We start from the raw sequence: 22,867 nt of genomic DNA on the forward strand, positions 1-22,867 counted from the left end.
TATGTTGTAAACTGAAAGTTTTTAACTCGTACTTTCTTAACATGGAAGAACTCTAGCCCGTCCCTGTCAGCTCTGTGAGCCGGTAGGTTTTAGAAACACAGGCGTGAGCGCCTTTGACTGCAGAGGCTGCTCCTCCTGCGATTTTGTTCACGTGGGTTTCATCTCTTGCCGAGTTCCACGTTTGACATCATAGTTCTTAAGCAAGTCACTGAGGCATTTTTCCTACTAAACTCTCTCATTCCTGGAGAGAAAAAAAAAGGTTTGACATAGTAGCTTTTGATAGCCCTGAAGCAACAATAGATCTGCATTTGTTATTTTATATATATTTTTTATTTTTGTAAGCACAGTCTTCAAACCCCAAATACTCTTGAGCCTGTTCTTGTCTGAATGTTTTATAGCCTGTACCTTAGCCATTGGTAACTCTTGGGAAGATACAATCAATAAATCTGATTTAATTCTAAAGCTGAGCAGCGTGGGCACTTCTTTTTAGGTTATAACAGGGTGTTATATGACACTCTATGTTCACCTGCTAAGAACATATACATTTGGAAATTTGTGATATTGTTAACATTTTTCTTTGAGAAGATAACTGGGAACAGCTCTTTAGTTGCCATTTTGGTCGGTTTCTTACCGAGTGCAGTTCTTCACCTTCAGGTCAGTTATAGCATCAGTTATGTTCCAGGCGGGTTCATTCTGGCTGGCCTCTGTAGGAGCGTTGAGTCCTTTTTTTTGTTGAATGGGTGGTTGAATAAATGAATTACTCAGTAACTCAATGACTCAGTCTAATGTCCTGAGAAAAATAGCTACTAATATGTGCTCAGTGAGTTCATCTTACCTCTAAAGAGTGAACAGTTCACTCCTGCAGAATGTTTGGACTGAAAACACTTTGTTTAGAGAGAGTCAGAATATTTTGATCAGGTTGCTGTTTAAACTGCTGGCTCGAATTCACAGCAGTGATGTTGATGAGAATCGCTGTGTGGAAGGACTTGCACTGGGCCAGGCGTACTGCTGGAGTGCTTCCCCTAGGTTACTTCCTGTCATGCTCCCCGCAGCCTGACAGAGGCGCGTTCTCATTCTTGGTCAGCAGATGAGGAAGCACAGACTGAGAAGTTGAGTGAGCTGTCTGCCATCTCAGGGCCAGTGAGCTGTTGAGTCCAGATTCTACCTGAGGGCTGCCCGGCCTCGCCACTGTGCTGCATGGAACTGCCTTCTGAGCCGTGTGCTCAGAAGAGTCCTGCTTTGTCCTTTGGTGCCGCAGGATCTCTGCTTGTTAAATGAGTAGAAAATGCCAAGACATCACTGAGGGTTGTCGAGTTCATATGACAGTCACACCTATTTGGGTTTAATCCAGAGAGGAGCTCAAGTGGGTTTTTGTGGCTTTATTGATTGATAACCTGAAATGTTACATCAGATTAAATGTTTATCTTAGACTAGAATATCTTATTTATCCTTTATTGTCACATTTTAAGCTTGATGCTGTATTCCAAATGTTAATTCTGAAAGATGGGCACAAGGAGTTTCTGAATTATTACGTCTTTTTCATGGTTTCTGGCCTTTACGTTTACATGTACATGCTAGTACTGTGGCTTTTCCAGGTTGGATTGAGAGAGTGGAGCATGTTTACCACTTGTGGTGCAGCAGTGTCACGTGCATTGTATGTGAGTGGATGTTAACATGACATTGCTGCTTCAATCACTCAAAGTTTTTCCCCTACTTATTGCTGTTTAAATATGAGCCTTCATCGTTTTGCTCCAATTGCTATGTTCGCTAATGCTAAATAATCTGTTGGTTTTAGGATACATTTTAAACTTTATTTTGTAATCTGATAGTGTGCTCAGTTTTTATGGCATAATATTTAGTTTGAGTGTGTTGGTAGACTGGAGTTTTAATCCAATAAGGTATTTCTTTAGTTCTCTGATATAGTTGCAATCTGTAATTATTTAAATGTTTTCATTTTTTATATATACATATACATATTATTTTCTTTTTTTTCTTTTTAGGAACTGAAAGAAAATGGTGAATTGATGCCTATACTGAAAGGAGAAAATTAATAAATGTTAAACTTGGTGCCCAACTATTGCAAGAGATATTTAATTACAGTGGAGCAGTTCATGATTTAGTCCTCAGAAATGGACTAGGAGTAGAAGAATGCTTCTTACCCAGTTACACTTTGTGTATTTCACAAGGTTGTGCTAAATAAATGTATGTTACATTTTTTCCACCAAAAATACAATGCAATAAACATATTCAAATTCAATTAAAATAATTGTGTAAAAAAAGTGTTTTTATAGTGATGTTAAACATACCATTACTGTAATTAACCCACTTTAAATCTTTTTCATAATATGTGGGCATCTTGTAGCAGTTAAGAAATAGATAGTTATCAGAAAATGGAGAACTGTGACAGAGTCTGTAACCCACAATAGTATTTAGAACAACTCATAGAACAAACCAATGGCTCCCCACGCTGGCCAAAGATCTCTTTACAGCTTGGAAAAATTCAACTGAAAATCTTTTCTGATACCATCACTGAGCTTGGCACTGGTAAAATTGCAGAGGCAGTGTAGGGCATCTGCACCTTCAGAGATGCGTTTCAGAAAGCACCAGTAGTGTGTTACCAAGAAACATTAAGAGGAAGAGGGCTTCTCTTTGAGTATGTTACAGCAAGCACTTTTTTAAAAACAGGTAGAAGAATGAGTGGCTGTGACAAAGAACAGAAGAGTGTTATCAGTTTGTGTTAAGCACCACGGCTTATTTTAATCATTGTATTGAAAGTATTGATTTAGCCCTTACATAGGTTGAGATCATGCTGAGGTCCATGAAAATTTCAACAGTATTTTTGATCCTGAATCTAACTTATTAAAAAAATAGTTGATCTGTTAGGCCTCTGTTGCGCATACCTTAAACAGGATAGCTGGATTTACCTCCGTGGTTCATAGATGGTTTTTTTGGGTACCCAGGGCACCTGTGACCTTTATTAAATTTTCCCAGCCTGTTGATCTGTGTGGTTAAGTGTCTGGTGGTAGTAAGGAAAGGGGCGTGAAGTCGGCAATTTAGATAAGAGAGACGGGAGGAGATGCTATGGGTCTGGTGAAGGTTGGCCTTTGCCACGGCCTGGTAGTCCTGTCTCTTGAGCGTCAGGCTCTTTCCCAGCCTTGTCTGATTGTGTAAAGAAGAGAGAGCTGATTCTGTTGGGTGTATGTTACAAAGGGCAGTCTGCACAAGATTATAAAGGTGGACACAGCCGTTTTCCTTCCTGCCAGAGGAGAACACCCATCATGGCAGATTTTCTTGCCACTCTGTGTAATTAGATGGACTTCTTTTGGGCATTGGTCTGTGAACTTCTTTCTTCCATTTAAAACATAAGTCATTGTATAAGTAAAACCTTTAAAATGCCAATGGGACTGGAATTTTAACTGGCATTTTATTAAGCTGTTGGCTTCAAGGATGTGTGTGAGAGGCCGGCCTGGTGGCGCAGCGGTAAAGTTCACACATTACTCTTTGGCGGCCCAGGGTTCAGATCCTGGGTGCGGACATGGCACCGCTTGGCATGCCATGCTGTGATAGGTGTCCCACATATAAAGTAGAGGAAGATGGGCACGGATGTTAGCTCAGGGCCAGTCTTCCTCAGCAAAAAGAGGAGGGTTGGCAGCAGTTAGGTCAGGGCTAATCTTCCTCAAAAAACAAAAAGGATGTGTGTGAATCATGGAAGGGGAGTCCATCATTTTGTTGTCTACTTTATCCTAACCTTAAATCATTTGCATACCACTTTCATGATTTTTGCTCTGTGAATGAGTGCCACCTGTCCTATTACATTTTCTACTGAGTCAACCTTTAACTTCACCTTGTCCTAAGCAAGAATATCTTTGCTATCACAGATTTGATAGGCTGTTTTTTTTCCCTAAGACACATTCAAGTAGACAAAATGCATCACTTTTAACATAAATGACCACCTCCAATTTGGGAACCGCTGTTCGGGCCAAAGGCTGTTGCTCTGATAGTGTAAGATGCTTCACGCATTTTAGGACGACCCTCCCTTCCCTTTGGTTGGCTCCTGCATGACGCAGAGCTTCCATGGTAGCATCCTTGGTGGAACATCATGGTTTGAGTTGGGATGAGTGCTCAGAGTTGTCAGGAGTTGTCACTGTGGTGAGCCTGAGTTTATTCTTTTTTCTCTTAAATTCTGTTAGTTGTTGGCTCTGTTGACTCCAAGTATGATGGAGTGACAGCGGAGCATATTTCTGTCTTACAGGTGTTTCTAGTTAGACATTGGGAAGGGCAAGAGATCTTGTTAATGCAAACTGATAGCCATTCCTAATCTGATTTTATTAGGTGCATTTTAGGAGTAAGGTAAGCGATTCTTGGGCCCAGTTGAACTTAATTCCATAGGCTATCCCTGATCAAATTTTCTAACAAAATTGAGCCTGCCCTTGTAGTAACGTTTTGTCAAAATTGAAATCTTCTCTCTGATCCACAAATCCTAGAGACAAAATTGTTGCCAGCACTTGAGAGACTGTCAGCAGGGAAAGGCGACAGTGTGTCATTTGGATGTTGCCCCAAGTCTGAGCTTTCTTGGGAGCTTGTGATGGGAGGGAACTTCCAGGCAGGTGCTTTGCGAGGATTTTAGCAAGTTGGGATGTTTTGGAAGAGTAGGGACACATGTGTGGATAGAGGGGCTGAGCCACACTGCAGGTGCCAGAAGTACTGACACGCTTTTGGGGAACAGGGGCCCTCCGTATGCCCCAGCTCTGCCAGTGACTCGCCTTCACAACCTCCCTGAGCTTGAGTTTACTTGTGAAAAGGAGAGCATCGTGGCGCCCTGAGGGCTGTGGAGGGCAGGTAAGCCAGCAAGGTACTCAGGACAGCTGGCGCTGTCGGAGCCTCTCCGTGAGGGGCAGCTGCCATTATGACTTTTCTCTTAGCCCTTGGGAACCAGACCTCCCATCCTCAGGATTGCCCTTCCAGGAAGTGACTGTTAAAAGGAACCAGAAAGCCCGGAGGTAACTTCCTTTTGAGGAAAGAGTTCTTAGGGAACTGGTATCCACTTGGGGAAATAAGCCTGCAGGAATGGACTTTTTTTTTTTTACCTCTGATTTTGCTTTGTAACCAAAATTGGAAACAGTAAATAAACGAATGAATGGAGTTAGGAATTCTCCTGTTAGGTGAGGAGCTTGGGGAGAGAAGAATTTGTTCAAGGGCACAGCTGTGGGGTTGGAGCTGGGATTTCCACCCAGGATTACATGACTTCTCAAACCTGAGGCTTGTCCCTTCCATGAGGCCCCTCATGAGAAGTGTGTGGAACTCAGTCACCTCCGTACCTGCGATGAGAAATACAGGGCGACTTGCCAGGATTCTTGCTCTCGCTCAGGCTGGTTTGTCCCTCTCCTGGGTGCTCCACCCACTGCACCGGTGAGTAGCTCTTCATGATTTGGTACTTTCTGAGGTCCGAGAAGAAGGCAGGATGGGTGGGCTGGCCTTGCCCGCAGGGCCAGGTTGACCTTTTTTTGGTGTTTTATGGGACAGCTGGGCCTCGCGGAGCTATACTGTTCTTGGGCTCTGCGAAACTCCAAGCACTGTCCATCTTGACTGGTCATTAACTTGCTCAAGAAGGAAGGTAAAAATGATTTTCAACTTTCAATCTCTACAGAAATCCTACTGAGGAGTTTGAAATTGACACTAAGCTTTTAAAACAGTAAGCACGTTTTTATAATAAAATCTAATTTTAATAACTTTTAAAGAAAACTACATTCTATTCATGCAAAGAAGTTTAATTGATCCCATTCGAAAGCACTGTTTAGGTATCATTACCTGCCTCATTGGAAAGAATTACACAAGTAAGACCTACCCCATGGTCAAATTAGAAGTTAAAAGCTGAAGATTGAAATATGAAACATGATTTCTGTTTTAATTTTTAACTAAAATCAGTTTTCTTAAATTTGACAATTAGTACTTGTTACTAAAATTCAAACTTTTTTTTCTAAATAAAAGTGATTTGGTTCTTTGCAGGTAAATTCATTTTTTTGATACACATTCAGATTTTGAGTTCTAGGAATGGCTATAAGTTCAAGTACCTTGCTGCTGCCTCATCCACTGAAACGGGTAATTTCAAAGACAAGTTTTTATAATTGGTATCCTCACTCTGGCTTCAGAATCTTGGGTGCTTTCTTCATGTAGTTTTATCTGATATCTACAAATGTTCAGATTCAGAAGACATGAGTTCAGTCGACCTCAGGGACAGTCAGGGACCCAGTGAGGAAGATGACAAGGGCCCACCCACCATGTGCTGGCTCATTTAAGGCGGGGGCCCCCTTTGTGGAGGGCCGCTTGGTGATGTAAGTCACTTTGTCAGGGTCCGGGGCCAGGAGCTGGGCTTTGGACCAGGACACCTGCCTCGAGCTCCGGATACTGTGCTTTATGAGCATCGTGCCCTGGGAGGCCGTGTCATTGCTGCCTTGCAGAAGTCTCACTTATGAAATGATAGGATTTTTACATCTGCGTTAGGAGTGTTGTGGCTTTTTAAAAATTAAGTGCCAGGACTCAGCAAATTATGATGGTAAAAGGCCTCTCCTGTGTTCCCCACCTTCATCTGAATAGTTAACATTTGTAGATAGTTGCTTTCAGTTAATCTTTTCTAAGAGCATCAAATTTTATTTGAGGAAGTTACAAGTTTCCATGTGAACCCCTGGAAGGAGAGCCTGAACTTTTTTGGGGTCCCCTGTGGATGCCTGCCATGTGGCCCAGGTTAGAGTTTCTGTCTCCAGGAGTGAGAGCTCCCCTCAAGTAGAGCCTGGCCTTTGAACCCGGGCCCTGAGCCTGGATATGGAAGTCTATTCAGGAAGAAGGGAGGCTTGGTATGTTTATAGGAATTGAAATAGTTTTTTATGCTATTGCCCTGTATTTTGTGTTTTTAAAAGAAGACCATGATATAATGAACAATGGAAGGAGGTTGGATGCCCTCAGAGAGCTGCTCCCTCCCTCCTGTTTCTTCAGGTCTGGAGGAAGGTTCCAGGGCATTTGGCCTCGGTGGATGCAGGTAGGGACGATGCCCAGGCTGTGTCTGGACCAGCAGTGGAGATCTCGCTGGGTTTGGAGCAATCCAGGGCACTTGTCCTTCCTGTCACCTGAGGGTCTGGCCCCAGAATCATCAGCTCCTGGTGGACAGGCGGTGTGTCCTCTCCTGCACTGCGCCTCCTGGCTGTCAGGCTGTGCTGAGGGGAAGCAGCAGAGCAGGATGACTGTGTGGGGGATGGTGGCCTTTCGGGTACAGCACTGGGTTTTCCAGGTCAGCCTTGGTGTCAAGCATCCCTACCTTCTGTCCCCTAACTGGGTGAGCTTTGTGATGTTTCAGACTTTTAAACCTAAGAAAGCACATTCCCGTTCAGGAAGAGAACGCTCCCAGGGGTACGCCTGCCCCTCCCTGTGCCTGCAGCCGAGACCTGGGTGGCAGACTGAGGGGCTGTCCCACCCGGAAGGAGCGTCCTGCCATACTTGAGTGGCGCCTGAGCGCAGGGCCCAGTGCAAAATGAAAACTCAGGCCCCTGTTCAAAAAGCAGGGAAAAAGTGCTTTAAAAGTGCTAAATATAAAGCTTTTTGCTTCACGTTCTCTACATGTCATGGTTTCTTAAATTTGCTATTTAATGTTATAAGTAAAGACAAATTAAAAACTTAAATTAGTAGCATGAGTCCGCTTTTCTTTACATCATGCAATGACAGTTGTAAATGTAAGAGCATAGTTAACTTGTCTGTGGAATCCCTGAAATGACAGTTTTTCATGGCTTCTGCATGCGTGTGTATTTTGGAAATGCACAAAACTAAACTTTTTATTTCACTTCTTGATAAATTCACATTCTCTCTACACTCTGCCTTCAGCTTATGAGGAGTGAGGAAGGGCTGGGAGGAGGGGGGACAGTGGGGCGCCCCACCTTCCCCTTCCTTGTGTCAGTGGTCAGCTAGTACGGGGAAGTAACAAGTCAGAAGGGACAGATGGTCATTTGTGTTTCTTGGAACAGTGCTGCCTTCTTTCTGTGGATGGAGCGAGTTCTGGATTGAATGGAAAGCATGGCTGCTCGGGGTTGTGGGCTCCCTGCTCCCCAGTCATAGGTGTTACATGCTCCCCTGTCCTTGCTTGAGTCTCACTGACCTCCCATATTGGGGGCCACTGGAATTCTGTGCTTGCGGGGCATCACCAGTGCTATGTGCAATTGAGGTGGCAAGGAACACCAGTGGATGTATGTATTGCACGTATCTCCTCTGTTCACACCCACGCTCCGTTGTCCCATTGTGCTTCACTTACAAAACAAGTGCAAAGATAACATTACTAAGAATTTCAAGATGATGACAGCATTAAACTAAGCGTGGGGCCCTGCTGAATGCAGGGCCCTGGGGGACTGCACAGGCCCATGAGGCCCGCTCTACTTCAGAGGGTGTGGTGTGAGAGTGATGGTCGGGGGCAGGGATCAAGCCCTGAGCCCAGTGTTCTGTCCTAGAGTTTCTGTTAAAGGACCACTGAGCGTGACCACTGTTCTGCTAATGAGTCTTCTCTTTGGACTCGATCAAAACTATTCAGACATATGTCCTCTGAGTCCTTGCTCTGTGTGCATTCCTGTGTTGATAATGTAGGATGCGAACAGTGAACACTTCCTTACTTGGTGCTTATTACATGTCAGGCGCTGACAGTGAATTAGTTATTCTCACCACAACCCTATGAGGTGTGCAATATCAACCCCATTGTACAGTTGGGGAAACTGAGAGGTGAAGCAAACCGCTCCAGGTCACAGAGTACCAGGTGGAGCTGCATTTGGCATTGGGTCACCTGGCTTCAGAGTTCATTCAGGTTACCCCTATGTGGAGTCACTGAATGCACTTCTTTCCTTGAGAGTTGGGAGGGAGGCCAGAGGGCACTGGGCGCAGGGAAGAGAGCCGGCCTGCAGATGAGCCCCAGCTGGTCCAAATGGGTGCAGGAGGTGGGGGCAGGGACCAGGTTTCTCTGCTTCCATTAGGAAAGAAAACCGACCATCATGCCCTCTGTTGAAGGCCAGGTGCTGCTGGAAGCACAGTGCCGATTATTTCCAACTGCTAAGGACCCGGCACAATGAGTGTCACAGGTGCTGTTTTTGCCAGTGGGGAAACAGGTTTTGAAATTTGCCAGTCACTCACCTAACAAGTGAGTAGTTCGGCCAGGGTTCAAGCCAGGCTCGATCCGTACCCCTCCTGGATGCAGCGAGTGGTCATTCGCCTTAGCACGTCGTGCTGTGCTCAGTGCTGGGGTAGGTAAACTCTAGCCTCGCTGAGGGTGCGTCCCGGCACGCCAAGCGGGTGCGGTCCAAGGCCCCTCTGCTCAGGGGAAGCCCGCTTCTGCCTTGGGCGCGGAGCTCGTGGGTCCTGGGTGGGTGCTCCGTTACCCGGGGCCCCAGAGCGGCGACCTCGTGCCCTGGAGCGGCCTGGGGAGCAGGTCGGCGCTCACAGAGCAAGCCCCTAAGCCTACGTATAAACACTGAAGTTCTAAAACAAGCGAACAAAACGTTACACTGTGTGCTGTCCTCTTATCTTGAGAAATACACCCTGCTAATGATCTGGAGGACTGCAATTGAATTTAGAAAGATCAGTCACTGGAGTGCTATTCTGGGTCACAGTAGATCGCCCTGCCCAGGCCCGCCCCCTCTCTTCGCAGCCTCAGTTTGCCTTCCTGTCCTCAAGTGCCCACGTGCACAAGGGGGAGCGCCCAGCGCGCACATCTGAGCTCTGTGCGCAGGTCCCGCCAGGGCCGCCGCTCTCCTAGGTGCGCCCTCGGGGATCCGCACCGGAGCACGCGTCGGGAAGAACTGCGCAGACTCCGGGCGCGCCCCTCCTGGAGGGTTCGGTCCAGGCGCTCCAACGTCGGGAGGGACTGGCCGCAAGGCGCCCTGCTTCTGGAGAGGTCGGCCCCAGTGGGCCCCCCTTCTGGTGAGGTAAGTCCTAGGGCACCCCCCTTGCAGAAGGGTCGGTTCCGGTGCGCCCCTTTTCTGGAGGGGTCGGCCCCAGTGCGCCCATGTTCTGGAGGGGTAAGTCCTAGTGCGCGCCCCTTGTAGAGGGGTCAGCCTGGCGCGTCTGCGCTGGGCCTGCGGGCTCGGCTCCTCGCCCCGGGGGACTCACAGCTGCTCGTCCCCGACCCGAGGGCCACGCTGCTTCGGGGTCGCGTGCAGAAACCAGCCCTGGAAGCAGATGTCCGGCTTTCTGAAGCCGTCGCGAGCCCTGCCTGGCTGGGTCGGGTCCCTGCCCCTGACTCCTGCGTGCTACGGTCGTGGGGGTCTATAGGAGAGACTGAGGGGGTCTATAGGAGCGCCCCTCTGTTTTCAGCCCCAGGGCCCGGTGACGGCGTGCGACGCCCAGGGTCCCGCGCGATGCTGAACTTTCCAACTCGCGGCCGGGGGCAGAGACCCGGGGTGACTGCTTAGGGACCGGGCTGGGGCGCGGATTGCAATATACGGGATCCTCCAGAACCCCTCAAGCATCGGTTCCCTGGAATGCAAAACGGCCCAGGCCGGGGCTCTCGCTCTCAGGCCCCTGCTGGGTCCTAGAGGTCAGCGCGGCCGGCCGGCGAAGGGCCTCCACGCCGGCCGCGGACCTGGGGCGGGCGGAGACGGCGCGTGTCCACGCGAGGGCGCTGCGCACCGCGCTCCGGCCGGGCCTGCAGGGGCGGCAGCCGGGCGCCAGGGGTCGCGCGAGCACCGAGGAGCGCGCAGGAGCCGGCCGTGTGTGCGCGCTGGGTGCCGTGCGCGCCCCTTTTCTTGCGCGCGCCACGCCGTGTGCGGGCTCGGTGCCGTGTGCTCTCAGTGCCGGGACCGGGAGGACAGCCCGGCATCTCCTGGGCAGAACTAGAAGCGGAAGCTTCCGCGGAGGTGCCGAGCCCGGGAGATGTGCCCGGCGCGCCTGTGCGGCTGTCACCTGTCGCTGGCGTAGCCCGGCCGCGCGTTACCTGTGTACGTCTCGTCCTCACCGTCGGCCTCGTTTCCCGGCCCGAGACCCGGCGGCCGCGGTGCTCCGGGAGCGGGGCCCGGCCTGGCCCGGAGGGCCTCCCTTCGCTCCCCCCGAACCCGGCGTCGGGCAGGGGCTGCGAGGCGCGCGCGGGCGGGTCCCTCGGGGGCCCTGGGAGGCCGCAGCTGGGCAGCATGTCGCGGGGCGCAGGGGACCCCAGCGGGCGGGACCCGAGGGCTCCGCGTTCTGGAGGGGTCCCGGCCCCGCCACCCTGGGGTGCGCTTCTGCGGCGGAGACACCTGGACCGCCGGCCCCGCTGCCGGCCTGGGCACACCCGGGACCTCTCACAGCCCCCGCCATGGGGGATCGAGCACGTGCACGGTCCCGAACCCCTCTCTCAGCGTCCCCGAGCGCTCCGGCCTCGGGGTACGGAGTGTGTGCATAGGTGATAGTGCCTGGAGCCTCGGACACAACGGACAGGGCTGCCCGCGGCGCCTCAGCATTCACCGGCCTCTGGCCTCTTTCCCCCCATGAGTAAACCCTCAGTGTCTCCTCAAAGAAGGGAGCCAACAGTGAGGACAATTGAGGTTAATTTTTTTTTAACTAGTATTTGTTTTTTAGACTAGTTTTAGATTTACAGAACAATTGAGCGGGTGGTCCAGAGGGTTCCCGCTGTTATGAGCATCTTAGATTAGTATGGTTCATTTGTTATGATCATGAAACAATGTTGATACTCATTATTAGCTGAAGTCCATGCTTTTTCAGGTTTGCTTAGTTTGTACCTAATGTCCTTTTTCTGTCCCAGGATGCCATCAGGATCCCACATAACCTCTAGTCTCGTGTCTCCTGAGGCTCCGCTTGGCTGTGACAGTCTCTCAGACTGTCCTTGGTTTCTGTGACCTTGGCGCTTGGGAGAGGTGCTGGCGGGTGTTCTGTAAGATGTCTCTCTCTCTGGATTTGTCTGAGGTTTTTGTCGTGGTTAGACTGGGGCACTGGTTTGGGAAGAAGACTGCAGAGATAAAGTGCCATTCCCGTCTCAGTGTATCAAGGGTCCCTGCCACCAACAGGACTCATCCCTGCTGAAGTTGACCTTGGTCGCCTGCCTGAAGAAGTGTCGTCTCCACTGTCAAGGTGCCGCGTTCTCACCCTGTCCACTCTGTGCCTTGTGGAAGGAAGTCACTGTGCACAGCCCACACTTAAGGGGCCTCTTCAGGGAGAGTCCTAATAAACTACCTGGAAGTCTTCCACGTGGAGGGTTGGGGAGATTTGTCTCGTCTCCCCAATTGTTTATGCGATCACTTACTTGTGTCAGTATGGACTCATGGGTTCTTATTTTGTACTGAAAGCTTGGGAGGGAGTGTGGTCTCACCAGGTCTGTGTGCCCTTGCATGTGCACGCGTGTGCGAGCATTTAGTTCCAGGCAGCTTTATCACATGTGTCAGCTCATGTACTCATCTTGGCCGTCAAGACACGGAACTGCCCAGTCACCACTTGGCTCCCTCCTGCTGCCCTCTCGTGGCCACAGCCCCCTCCCTCTCCCCACCCACTTGGCCAGTGGGATCCAGACTGTGCCTCCTCCAGTGTGGCTCCCCACCCTCCTGGGCTCAGCCGGAAGGCTCTTGGTGACGGGGACGGATGTGGCTCCTGAGTCACTGCTGACCACGGGCTCCGGCTCTCTCTGGCCCTCCTTTGCCCCTCCTCCTGGCCTGTGGACCCCTCTCTGGATGGCTGCAGGCCACCACCCCTTTCTCTGGTTCTCCCCTCACGCCTTGATCCCCTGACAAAGGAGCCAATACTGCTCCCGCACCCACCTTGTGTCACCTCTGGGCCCGCAGCCCGCAGGATGGGATGTGTTTCCCAGGAGTCTCTCTCTGTCCCCCTCTGTCTCTGTCTCCCTCTACCCCTGCATCTCTCTCTCCCCCTCACTCCTGCATCCCCAGCACAAAGTGGACGCCTGGTGTGAGTCAGCTCCCTGCTCCTCCCTCTGCCTCTCCTGAGCCTGCCCGGCTCTGCATGGGGACACTGGACGTGGGACATGTGGACAAAGGACACGAGACACAGGGACTCGGGGACTTGTGTTTCCTCTCACCTCCTGTCCCCCTGCCCATACCTGTGCCCTGCCAGCCCCTGGAGCTTCTTCCTCCTCCACTTTGTACCTCCGCAAGTTGGGCCCCGGGAAGTGGTCAGGGCCCTGGGATGAGGTGGGAGCCCCTGGGGCTCCTGGGGGCACCTCCTGAAAGCAGCTGGGTGTGTTAGGGGGTCAAGGCTGTGAGTTGTCACTCAAGGTGATGTTTGGGGCTCCTGTGGCCTGGGCCACCAGCAGGGACAGAACAGCAGGTGACCATTGGTTTACCCAGTGATTTAGTCTCCATGGAGCCTTGGCCCCTCATTGGACTGTCACCACGGGCCTGGCATTGCTGTTATTGTCATTTTACAGTTGAGGAGTTTGTGCCTGAGAGAGACAGAGTGAAGGAGGCAGAGAGAGGGAGAGGCCGGCGTGGGGGGACCGGAGGAGGAGGAGGTCCCTCGGCCTCAGAATCCTTGCTGCCAGTAGGGGGCTGGCACAATGTGCACAGTGAGCTGCATCCCTAGAGGGTAGGCAAGCTTGGCCCTTATGGAAGGGCTCTCTGGAGGGCTGCCTGAGGGTGGTGTGGATGTGGAAGTGATTGGCTGGGAACGTTAGGCCCTCCAGCCCAGGGAGACCGCTTGTGGGTAAGACGTGGGTAGGAGCAGGAATGAGACTGGGGTCCCCGAGTCAGCACCCCGACCTGTGTGCCTTTGCTCAAGGGGTGCCCACCCCCACGCTGCCTTCCTCTGCCCTCCCTGTGCCTCCCTTTCTCCTGAGTGCTTGCTCCACCAAGGCACTGAGGCATCCGCGCCAGGTCACTCGGCCACTTGGGGAATCGGCGCCGTGGCTGGCCCCCGGGGGGCCGCAGTGGGTGAAGGCCCATCCATAATGAGTGTAGGCTGGACCTTGACCTGCAGAGCAACTGGGCGAGGGGCCGTGGGAATGAAGACTCTGCTGGAGAAGGCTGGGCCAGGATGGCAGGAAGAACTGTGGAGCGGCTGCAGCAGAGGTGCAGTGCGGCAGCGGGATGGGGGGTGGCAGTGGGCCTGGGGAGAGAGCCCTGGTGACCCGCTGGACATGGGTGTGGCCAGGGGCAACAGAAGAGGCTATGGCCATGCTCTGGTCTGACCCAGGTCCCAGGCTGGATCTTCACAGCCCTCCTGGCCAAGGGCACGGAGCCTCAGTGTCAGGGTCCCTGCAGGCTGACATCATGCTGTTTGTAACGAAGCTGGACCGATCAGAGGGGACACGAGCCAGGTCTCCTTGCCCGGTGTGGGCCCGGCCTTCTCAGCAGGCCTGTCTGTTGTCTTCATTAGGCCCATTGTCTCAGAGCTACGTGGGGACTGGCGGCACTTCCCTGATTATCACAGCAGGATTCTGGTTTCCAGAACAGGGGAGCTGGGCCGACACCACCCGTGCAAGCTGGCAAGTTAATAAGATTTGCTTCTTTCTCGGAGTACCTGGTGTCAGTTTTGCTTTCATGTAAATAGGACAGTTGCTATTGTCACCCTTGTACCACCTATCTGTTGCCCCAGTAACAGCAGTCCACCCCTTCTTCATCCCCCTGCGCAGGGGCTCTGGTCTTGCCTGGGCCCTCGTGTGTCTGCCCCAGCTGAGGGCTCGGGGCTCTCACAGATGTGGGATATGTGGGGTTGGCTGGAGGCTGGCTGGTCTGGCGTGGCTCCGGCTTCACAGCTCTGCCAGGCTCCACAGGGCATCTCATCCGCCCAGCAGCCAGCCTGTGCTTGTCCTCACGGTGGCCGAGGGTCCAACATAGCAAGCAGTTGAGCAGACGTGTGCAGCACCGCAGGAGCCAAGGCTGGAGCTGGGGCCCTGTCTGTCCTCTGCAGCTGCGAAGCCAGGCTGATTCTGGATTCCAGGGTGGAGAGACTCGGCCTCTGGGAGGGGGCTGCAGAGGTGATTGAGAGGGGCCAGGCAGAGGGAGGGAGCCGGAGTGGGGTCCACTCTCCCGACCTGGGGCAGCTAGGCTTTGGGACCATGCCCAGCGCTGGTGTCGCAGTCACTGGCTGGGAGGAGAGGCCTGTGTGTGCATGCACATATGTGTAAGCATGCATGTGTGCGGGCAGATGCAAGCCCATCTCTGATGTGTGTTGCTTGCGTTCCTGCTGACAATCGCCGGACGTCCTATGGAGAGCCAGCGTCTGAGTCCAGATGGGGGCCAGGGCAGGGGCTCCAACCTGGAGTCCGCAGCGCCCGACAGAGTGTGGTCTAGCTCTGCTGCCCAGAAGAGACCCCAAGGATGCTCGCACATGACCTTGTGCTGCAGAACGTTAATGGGAACATGTATTAGTGACTGTTCTCCACGAGAGGATCCTGTGAGGACCCATGGATTCGGCAGGCCACAGTGGGGCACTAACCAATTTGTCTGACTGGCTGAGGTCGGTGTCCGGCTGGCTCCATCCCCCCACTGGAGGCTCCGGGCTCAGGAAGGCCTGCAGGGCATCTGGGCCCTGCCTTCCTAGGAGCAGCGGCCTGTGTGGGCTGGGCTCCGGCTGATGCTGACCAGCCGCCCCTCCCCAGGTGGAGGAATCTCGTGGGCCCTGAAGTGGAGGAGGAGGTCCTGGCCCGTCACTTTCCCTGCCTGCCCCCAATTCTCTGTGTCGGCTGGAATCAGGTTCCATGGAGCTCTCCTCTCCAGGCAGGGAGTAGTAGTGAGCGAGAGAATCTCCCTTTTGTTAGGACATAAAGACTGGGAACGGATTTCTTTTAGTTCTTTTGTTTAGTTTTGTTAGGGCTGGGACCCTAGACATAAAATGTTATTCTGCTGGGAGCGGGCTAATGGTGCTGCCAGCTTCTCCGCACACATGGAGAATGGGGAGGATCTTCTGTTGTGTGGTCGCACTGAGCAGACGCCCCGGAGCGTCGCCTGGGAGGTGGCAGTGCTGGGACGTCCTCTAAGCCCCCGCGGGTGCAGCCTGCTCCTTGACGTCAACACAGTGACCAAGGCCAGCTGCTCCTTAACAGCTGGGCTGGGGACATGTTTGGGGGCCTGTGCAGAACATGGATAATTGATTTCAAATATAGCTCAAGATAGAAATTGTTAAAAAGACACCAAATTTTTGGCCAATGGAAGTATGTGTGTTGTTTTCCAGTAGACCGCAGGCATCTCCAAAAAATGTGTTCTGTATAATCCTCCAGCTGAGATGGGGAGAGGAAATCCATCTCCAGGTTTCCCGGCACAGCTAGATTGGAACAACACCCCTCCTAAATCAGTGCTCAGGAAGGTCAAGTTCGATAAAAATCTCAGGGTTCTCGGTGAGGCCTGAGTTGCAGAACATCGAGAAAGCAATTTGGTATCATTACTTAAAGTATATTGTGTGTTGCACACTTCGGTAGAAATGGGACGCCTCGGGAGCCTGAATGGAAATGCCCTTTCTCAAAAGGGACACACTCCACAATGCTTTTTTCAAAAACATAAAAATCTACTTATTCCTGAAACACTTTAATTTTACTCGGTAATTTCCAGAAGCCCACATGACAATGAGGTGACGAAGCCCTGGGACCAGGTTCCAAGTTGGGTGCTGGCTCTTGTGGTATGGGTGACCCTGGCCGCCCCTTCCTAGCTCTGACCACCGAGGGCAGGCCCTCCTCCTGCAGGTGCACCTGGAGCGATCGTGGCTCCATTCTTGAAGCTTGCTTCCTAAAACGCACTGCTTTTCAGGGGGACTTGACTTAGAAATGAGACTTCAGAGCTCTGTAATCGTGGTGTCGCATGCCTGCCTCAGAGGGAGTTACAGGGAGTCAGTGGAAGGTGGAAATCAGATCCTTGGTTCTAATCATGTTTTAGTTGCTTTGTGCCTAGAAGGAGGTCAGGTTTCAAAGTATTTGCATATCGATGTGGCTGGCCACTCCAGATGAGATGTTAATTCCGGGTTTACTCCTTCCCTGAGTGTCCCTCGCCCCCATTGCTGCAGGTGCCTCTCTTTAATCCCCTGGGGTGGGGACGTCTGTGCCAGGGAGGGAGGTGGTGGGAGGCCCAGTCCCGCGTCCTGGGCTCTAGCCCTCGGGAGGGCAGGGCTGATGGGGTTGGCAGAGGCGGGAGCCTGGTTGGGAGTGAGAAGGCGGACAGGGGAGAGGAGAGGAAAAGACTTCCCCACAAAAGGGATCCTGCCTGGCTCGGGGAGCAGACAGAACTCAGGGGTCTCCCCAGATGGTGATGGGACACCACCCAGAAGGCAGGCGGGAGCAGCTGGACCCCTGACATGAGGCTCACCTGGGGCAGAGCAGAGATACCCCTGGTGGGGCTGTGGGGCTCCTTCCTCCTGACATCTGGGCATCATGCCACAGGGAGACCCTGGGGTGACGGAGGCAGCCCCCCCCCCCCGCCCCCGTCTACGAATGTGGATATGCACAGAGCTCTCTGACAGGGAAGTCCTTACCTGTGCCACCCTGGTGGTCGCTGATGGTGCTCTGCCTCGGTTTGCTCATCTGTGAATGGGGCTGGCAGGAACAGGTGTGGTGGAGGCCCCCGTGTGAGGGCTGGGGTACTGGGATGGCCTCGCAGGGGCCAGTCCCCTGGGGTCACACACAGGGCGGCAGCCAGCCAGGGATGTGGGAGGAGATGTGTCTGCTGGAGGGCAGAAGGCACTGGGCCGAGGAGGAGCGAGGGAGGGGGCTTGGGGCTCGTTGGGAGTGTCCCAGGCAGAGAAAACAGCAGTGTAGACATAAGGGGGACTCTGGGGTGGAGGGTGGAGGGGGCAGGGGTGTAGTACCCAGGTCTCTGAGAGCAGCTGCCAGATATTTTGTTGGGTGGGAGTAAGAGCTGTCATTCACACAGAGAGAGAACCCCCGGGAGGGGTCCCCACCTGGAGGAGGGCTAGCGGCCCAGCCACCTGTGCAGGTGCTGTGAGAAAGGAGGGACCAGGCTGGCGAGGGGTGTGGGGACTGAGGGTCCCTGGGAAAGCAGAAACCTCGGGCCGGGCCCTACGAGGGAGCTGGGGGCCATGGCTGTTGGGCAGTGGGGCTGGGGCTGGGTGGGTGCCTGCAGGTATGGGTGGGACAGAGGCTGTGTCACTCCCTGGTGGCCTGGTGGGCAGCGTGAGTGCTGAGCTCACATTCGGCTTTCCCATTGGTGTTCTACAAGGATAATGGGGTTATGGTTTATGGGGCTGCTTGAATATGACAGGCTCCAGGAATAAACGCCCCCGCCCCATTGCTGCCTCCTGGCTGCTCCCTTCATTGCTCATCACAGGGCTGCCTGTGTTGGCTCAGGTGTGAAATGCCCTTCTGCTTAAGCGGGTGTCTTGCAGCCGGGTAGCTCACCCTCTGGGGGAGGTCCCAGGCCCTGGCAATGGGCAGAAAGGCCAGCCCGTGAGAGCCCAGTGCCAGCTCCCCACCCCCCACTCCTGTCAGCATGGTGCATGGGTGGTGCCAGCTGGCTGTTCCCCTTGAAAGGATAACTGGAGATTAGCGTCATCTTTCAGAATTAACTTCTCCTTCCAGCGAACATCAGAAGTCCCATAATTTCATTAGGAGCAATCTAAAACTCCATTGGCTTTTATTAGTTTGAAAGCTGCTCTCAGAGTGTGTGTGGAGTGGTCGGAGGATGAGTGGCTCAAGACAGGAGGAGGAGAATCTGCCTCAAAGGTCACAGCTGCCAGGACCTGCGGCTCTGCCCATAGACCCGCCTGTCCCAGCCACTGCCGCTGGCCTTGAGGCAGCCTCGAAGGCTTGGTGCTGCTTTCTGTTTTTAAAAATCCATATGCCTACATGCAGTGGAATATCATTTAGATTAAAAGGAAGGAAATCCTGGGGCCGCCCTGTGGCCGAGTGGTTAAGTTCGCGTGCTCTGCTTCGGCGGCCTGGAGTTCACTGGTTTGGATCCTGGGCGCGGATCTAGCACCGCTCATCAGGCGACGCTGAGGCGGTGTCCCACACAGCACAACCAGAGGCACTCACAACTAGAATATACAACTGTGTACTGGGGGTCTTTGGGGAGAAGAAGAAGGAAAAAAAAGGATTGACAACAGTTGTTAGCTCAGGTGCCAATCTTTAAAAAAAAAAAAAGGAAATCCTAATACAGGCTACAACATGGATGAACCTTGAGGACATTATACTGACTAAAATAAGCCAGTCACGAGAGGCCAAGTCCTGGATGATAACACTCATACAGAGTATCTAAACTAGTCAGATTCAAATAGACAGAAAGTAGGATGGTGGGTGCCGGGGCCCGAGGGGGGTGCTGGGGAGTGAGTGTTGAATGGGGACAGAGTTCCAGTTTGGGAAGATGAAAAAGTTCTGGAGATGCATGGTGGTGATGGTTGCACAGCAATGTGAATGTGCTTAATGCCACTGAACCATGCACTTCAAAATGGCTAAAATGGTAAATTTTATGTTTTGTCTATTTTACCACAATTTAAAAAATTAAAAATTAAAAAGTCCCTATGTGTTGGTCCACTTTGCTTCAACGTTGACCTTGAGCCCCCGGTGAACCCGGACAGTCAGCATCGGCTGTGAGGTCACGCTGCAGCACGTGCAGGGATGTGGAGAGCTTACACTGCAAACGTGGTCCGGGTCCGCTGGCTCGCTGTGAATTTGGGGGCACTGGGCCCTTAGCCCCTGTTCCTCCTTCCGTGAAAGGGGCCGGCACCATCAGCATCTTACCAGATACAGAAGCTGGAGGATGCAGACAGACACAGGAATGGCTCTAAGCAGAGTGTGGTTTTTATGCTAGGTCCCCAGATACCGGGATGACGTCACTGTAACTAGGGGGACCGCGTGTCCCAGCTTGGCTGGCTCATCCAAGGTCATGCCTGCACAGTTGTTAATGGGGCCCTCTGCCCATTCTGCCGGCCAGAGGTCAGGTGCCTTCCCAGGGTATCAGCCCGGCCCGCCCCCCTGAAGGGCATCCCAAGGTCAGAGTTCCCCGTGGGGTGGGCTGAGGCCTTTCTGGACACCAATGGCAGCCCACCTCTCCCTTCCCCAGCTCCTGCTCCTCCCCTCCCCGACGGGCGCTGGTGCTGAGTGTCCCTAATAAACCTCCTGGACAATAGTCTCCATCTCAGTGTTGGCTTCCCTGGGGGTGGTCTTGGAAGGTGGACACAAAGATGGGATTTTGGAGCTGACAAGGAGGACCCACCCCTGGTGGTAAGAGGGCAGCCTGGCCTGACCCAAAGTCTCTTCTTGGAACTTTCCGGGGTGGTGAGCTATGAGGGTAGACTGTGGAGGAGACGCGCTTGCGGGTGTTGGAGGAATTCGGGGAATAGTAATGACGAGGAGGGGGACGACAGAGCGGGGACGGTTGATGCTCTAGAGTGGGATGATGGGGCTGCATACAAAGCAGAGGACCCTCAGCAGCATCTAGAGCCCCCACCCTGCAGCAGGGGCAGACGGGGATCCACCCAAGGGGACCTCCAGACAGGGCTCAGGTCTCAGCCCGGGTGGGGAGGCAAGAGGCCCTGAGATACAGGATGGGACCACTCGAAGATCTAGAACCCTCTGATGGGGGTGGCAGGAGTGGCCCTGCTCTCCCCCGGTGCTCCACTTTGCTCAAAAATGATCCAGACTCCTGCCTCGGAGGCCAGTGTGCGTAGGGTCCGGCCAAGCTCCGGCCACAAGTGGCTGCATCCCGGGTCGCGTTGGGTCTGCAGAGGGCTCCCCCTAAGGGGGCCCTTGCCCCAGGCTGCAGGGCTCGGCCAGCTGTCCCATGGAGGCTGGGAGAGTGTGGGGCTGACCGTTGGTGGTGGCACATCAGGGTGGAAAAGGGAGAATTTGTTGACAGGGGAGGACTTCCTCAGGATACAGGGGTTGACACCCTGGCAGGGCCCACAGCTCGGAGCTGTGGCCCCTGGAAGCTCGGAGGGAGCTGCCACCCAGGCGGAGTGAAGAGAGAGGCCGGAGGGGTGGCCGGCAGCGGAGGGGGCGCCACAGGCTCAGAGGAGGGGGCGTTCTGTGGGGGAGCCTGGAGGGACAAGGGCAGAGCTGGGGGGCTCTGGCATCCCCGAGGAGCTCAATGGTGGCCTCCTCCCCACAGCCAGGAGGGGACCCCACGTGGTAGGGCCGGGGACGGCCCAGGGGGCGCGCGCGCGGTGGGCGGCATGCCGCGGGGAGCGCTGGGAGATGTCAGCAAGGGGACGGGGTGGCCCTAGGGGAGAGCCGGCCGGCAGGCGGCGGGGACTGCCCACTGTCCACAACACGTTGGTGAGGAGGCCGGGAGCCCAGGACATGGCACAGCCGCGGCCAAGCTGCCGGGCCTGAGTCGGTTCCCACCGGACCCCCGAGGAGGGAGGCTGGTGGCCGGGAGGGGCACGGGGAGCAACCCCACGCGGTCTCCGCGCACGGCGGCCCGGCCGGAGAAGGGCATGTGTCCCTGGGAAAGGGCTGCGTGGCGCGGGCCGCCCTGGAGAGGCCCGGCTGGGTGGGAGCGTCTCAGGGACCACAGTGGGGACGTCAGCAGAGGCTCTTGTCCAGCCAAGGCGCGGAGTCTGGGAGCGGGACCAAGTTTCTCTCTTCTCAGATGGGGACACCACTGCAGGGGCAGGAAACGATGGAGGCACCACTGCCCAACCTGGGGGAGCCTGGGTAGGGGCCCAGGAGAGTCCCGGGTCAGCCAGGATGAGTTATCACCTCCCAGGAAGGAAGGAAGGGAGGGGCAAAGAGGTGAGGGAGGGGCTGAGGAGGGAGGGCGGGGCTGAGGAGCTAAGGGCAAGTGTGAGGAGGTGAGGGTGGGGCTGAGGAGGTGAGGGCAAATGTGAGGAGGTGAGGGTGGGGCTGAGAAGGGAGGGCAGGGCTGAGGAGGTAAGGGCAAGTGTGAGGAGATGAGGGCAGATCTGAGGAGGTGATGGCAAATGTGAGGAGGTGAGAGCAGGGGTGAGGAGGTGAGGGCAAGTGTGAGGAGGAGAGGGTGGATCTGTGGAGGTGAGGGCAAACGTGAGGAGGTGAAGGTGGGTCTGAGAAGGTGAGGGAGTGGCTGAGGAGGTGAGGGCGGGTCTGAGTAGGTGTGGGCAGGCTGAGGAGGTGAGGGCAAGTGTGAGGAGGTGAGGGTGGAAAGTGAGGTAGTGAGGAGGTTCCGCCTGACCACTGCCTGCTCCTAAGTCTTTCAAACACTTATTTATTTAAATTACGATAACACACACAATGTAAAAGTTTCTGTCGTGACCATTTTGGGGGACCGTTCAGTAGGGTTAAGTGTGTTCACATTGTTGTGCGGCTGCGTGCTCCTAAATCCTTCAGGGGCCCCCCAAAACCTCTTTTTCTGCAACAAACGATTGCACCTTGCTGGTTTCTTTGGCCGGTCGTTATTGGTCACAGAGGAAAGACAGCCACCCTTCTTCCGGTTTCTCCAAGTCTCCGGGTGATGAGCGCTTTCCCTTGGGAATGGGGAATGACCGTTCATTCCTGAGGCTTAGTTGGGTTTTAGTATCCTGAGGGATCTTACTGTGGAGGAAGGCCTCAGCCTTTTAGGAGGGCTTCTTGAAAGTCAAAATAATTCCCACTGGTTATTTTTAATGCTCTTGTTATACGAATTGCACAAGAAATAGCAGGTGAGTGTAGTTTTTCTCCTTTAAGCTCCGAGGTCGTGTATCAGCCTCAGACAGCCCTGCCAGCCTCGCCAGCTCCCTCCCTGCCTCTCACCCTCCCTCCCTTCCTGCCATCCTCCCTCCCTCCCTCCCTGCATCTCACCCTCCCTCCCCTCCTCCCATCCTCCCTCCCTCCCTGCCTCTCACCCTCCCTCCCCTCCTCCCATCCTCCCTCCCTCCCTGCCTCTCACCCTCCCTCCCCTCCTCCCATCCTCCCTCCCCTCCTCCCTCCCTGTCTGGTGGCTGGGGGCTTGCAGGATCAGACTAATAACGTGGTGTTTCTTCCACGTGTGGTCCTCTGTCTCAC

At 53.9% G+C, this 22,867-nt stretch overlaps 1 protein-coding gene across 1 annotated transcript in view; it reads left to right on the plus strand.

Moving 5' to 3' along the window:
- The window catches only part of GLRX3 (glutaredoxin 3), a 32,387-nt gene extending 30,124 nt beyond the window's left edge, over positions 1 to 2,263 (plus strand). Inside the window, exon 11 of the mRNA XM_046654165.1 lies at positions 2,001 to 2,263. Within this exon, the coding sequence (XP_046510121.1) occupies positions 2,001 to 2,051 (51 nt within the window). The 3' untranslated portion in view covers positions 2,052 to 2,263. The remainder of the gene's footprint in view (positions 1 to 2,000) is intronic.
- The last annotated feature ends 20,604 nt before the right edge of the window (positions 2,264 to 22,867 follow it).

This window comes from Equus quagga, chromosome 2 (genome assembly GCF_021613505.1).
Source record: "Equus quagga isolate Etosha38 chromosome 2, UCLA_HA_Equagga_1.0, whole genome shotgun sequence".
Taxonomy (NCBI): Eukaryota; Metazoa; Chordata; class Mammalia; order Perissodactyla; family Equidae; genus Equus; species Equus quagga.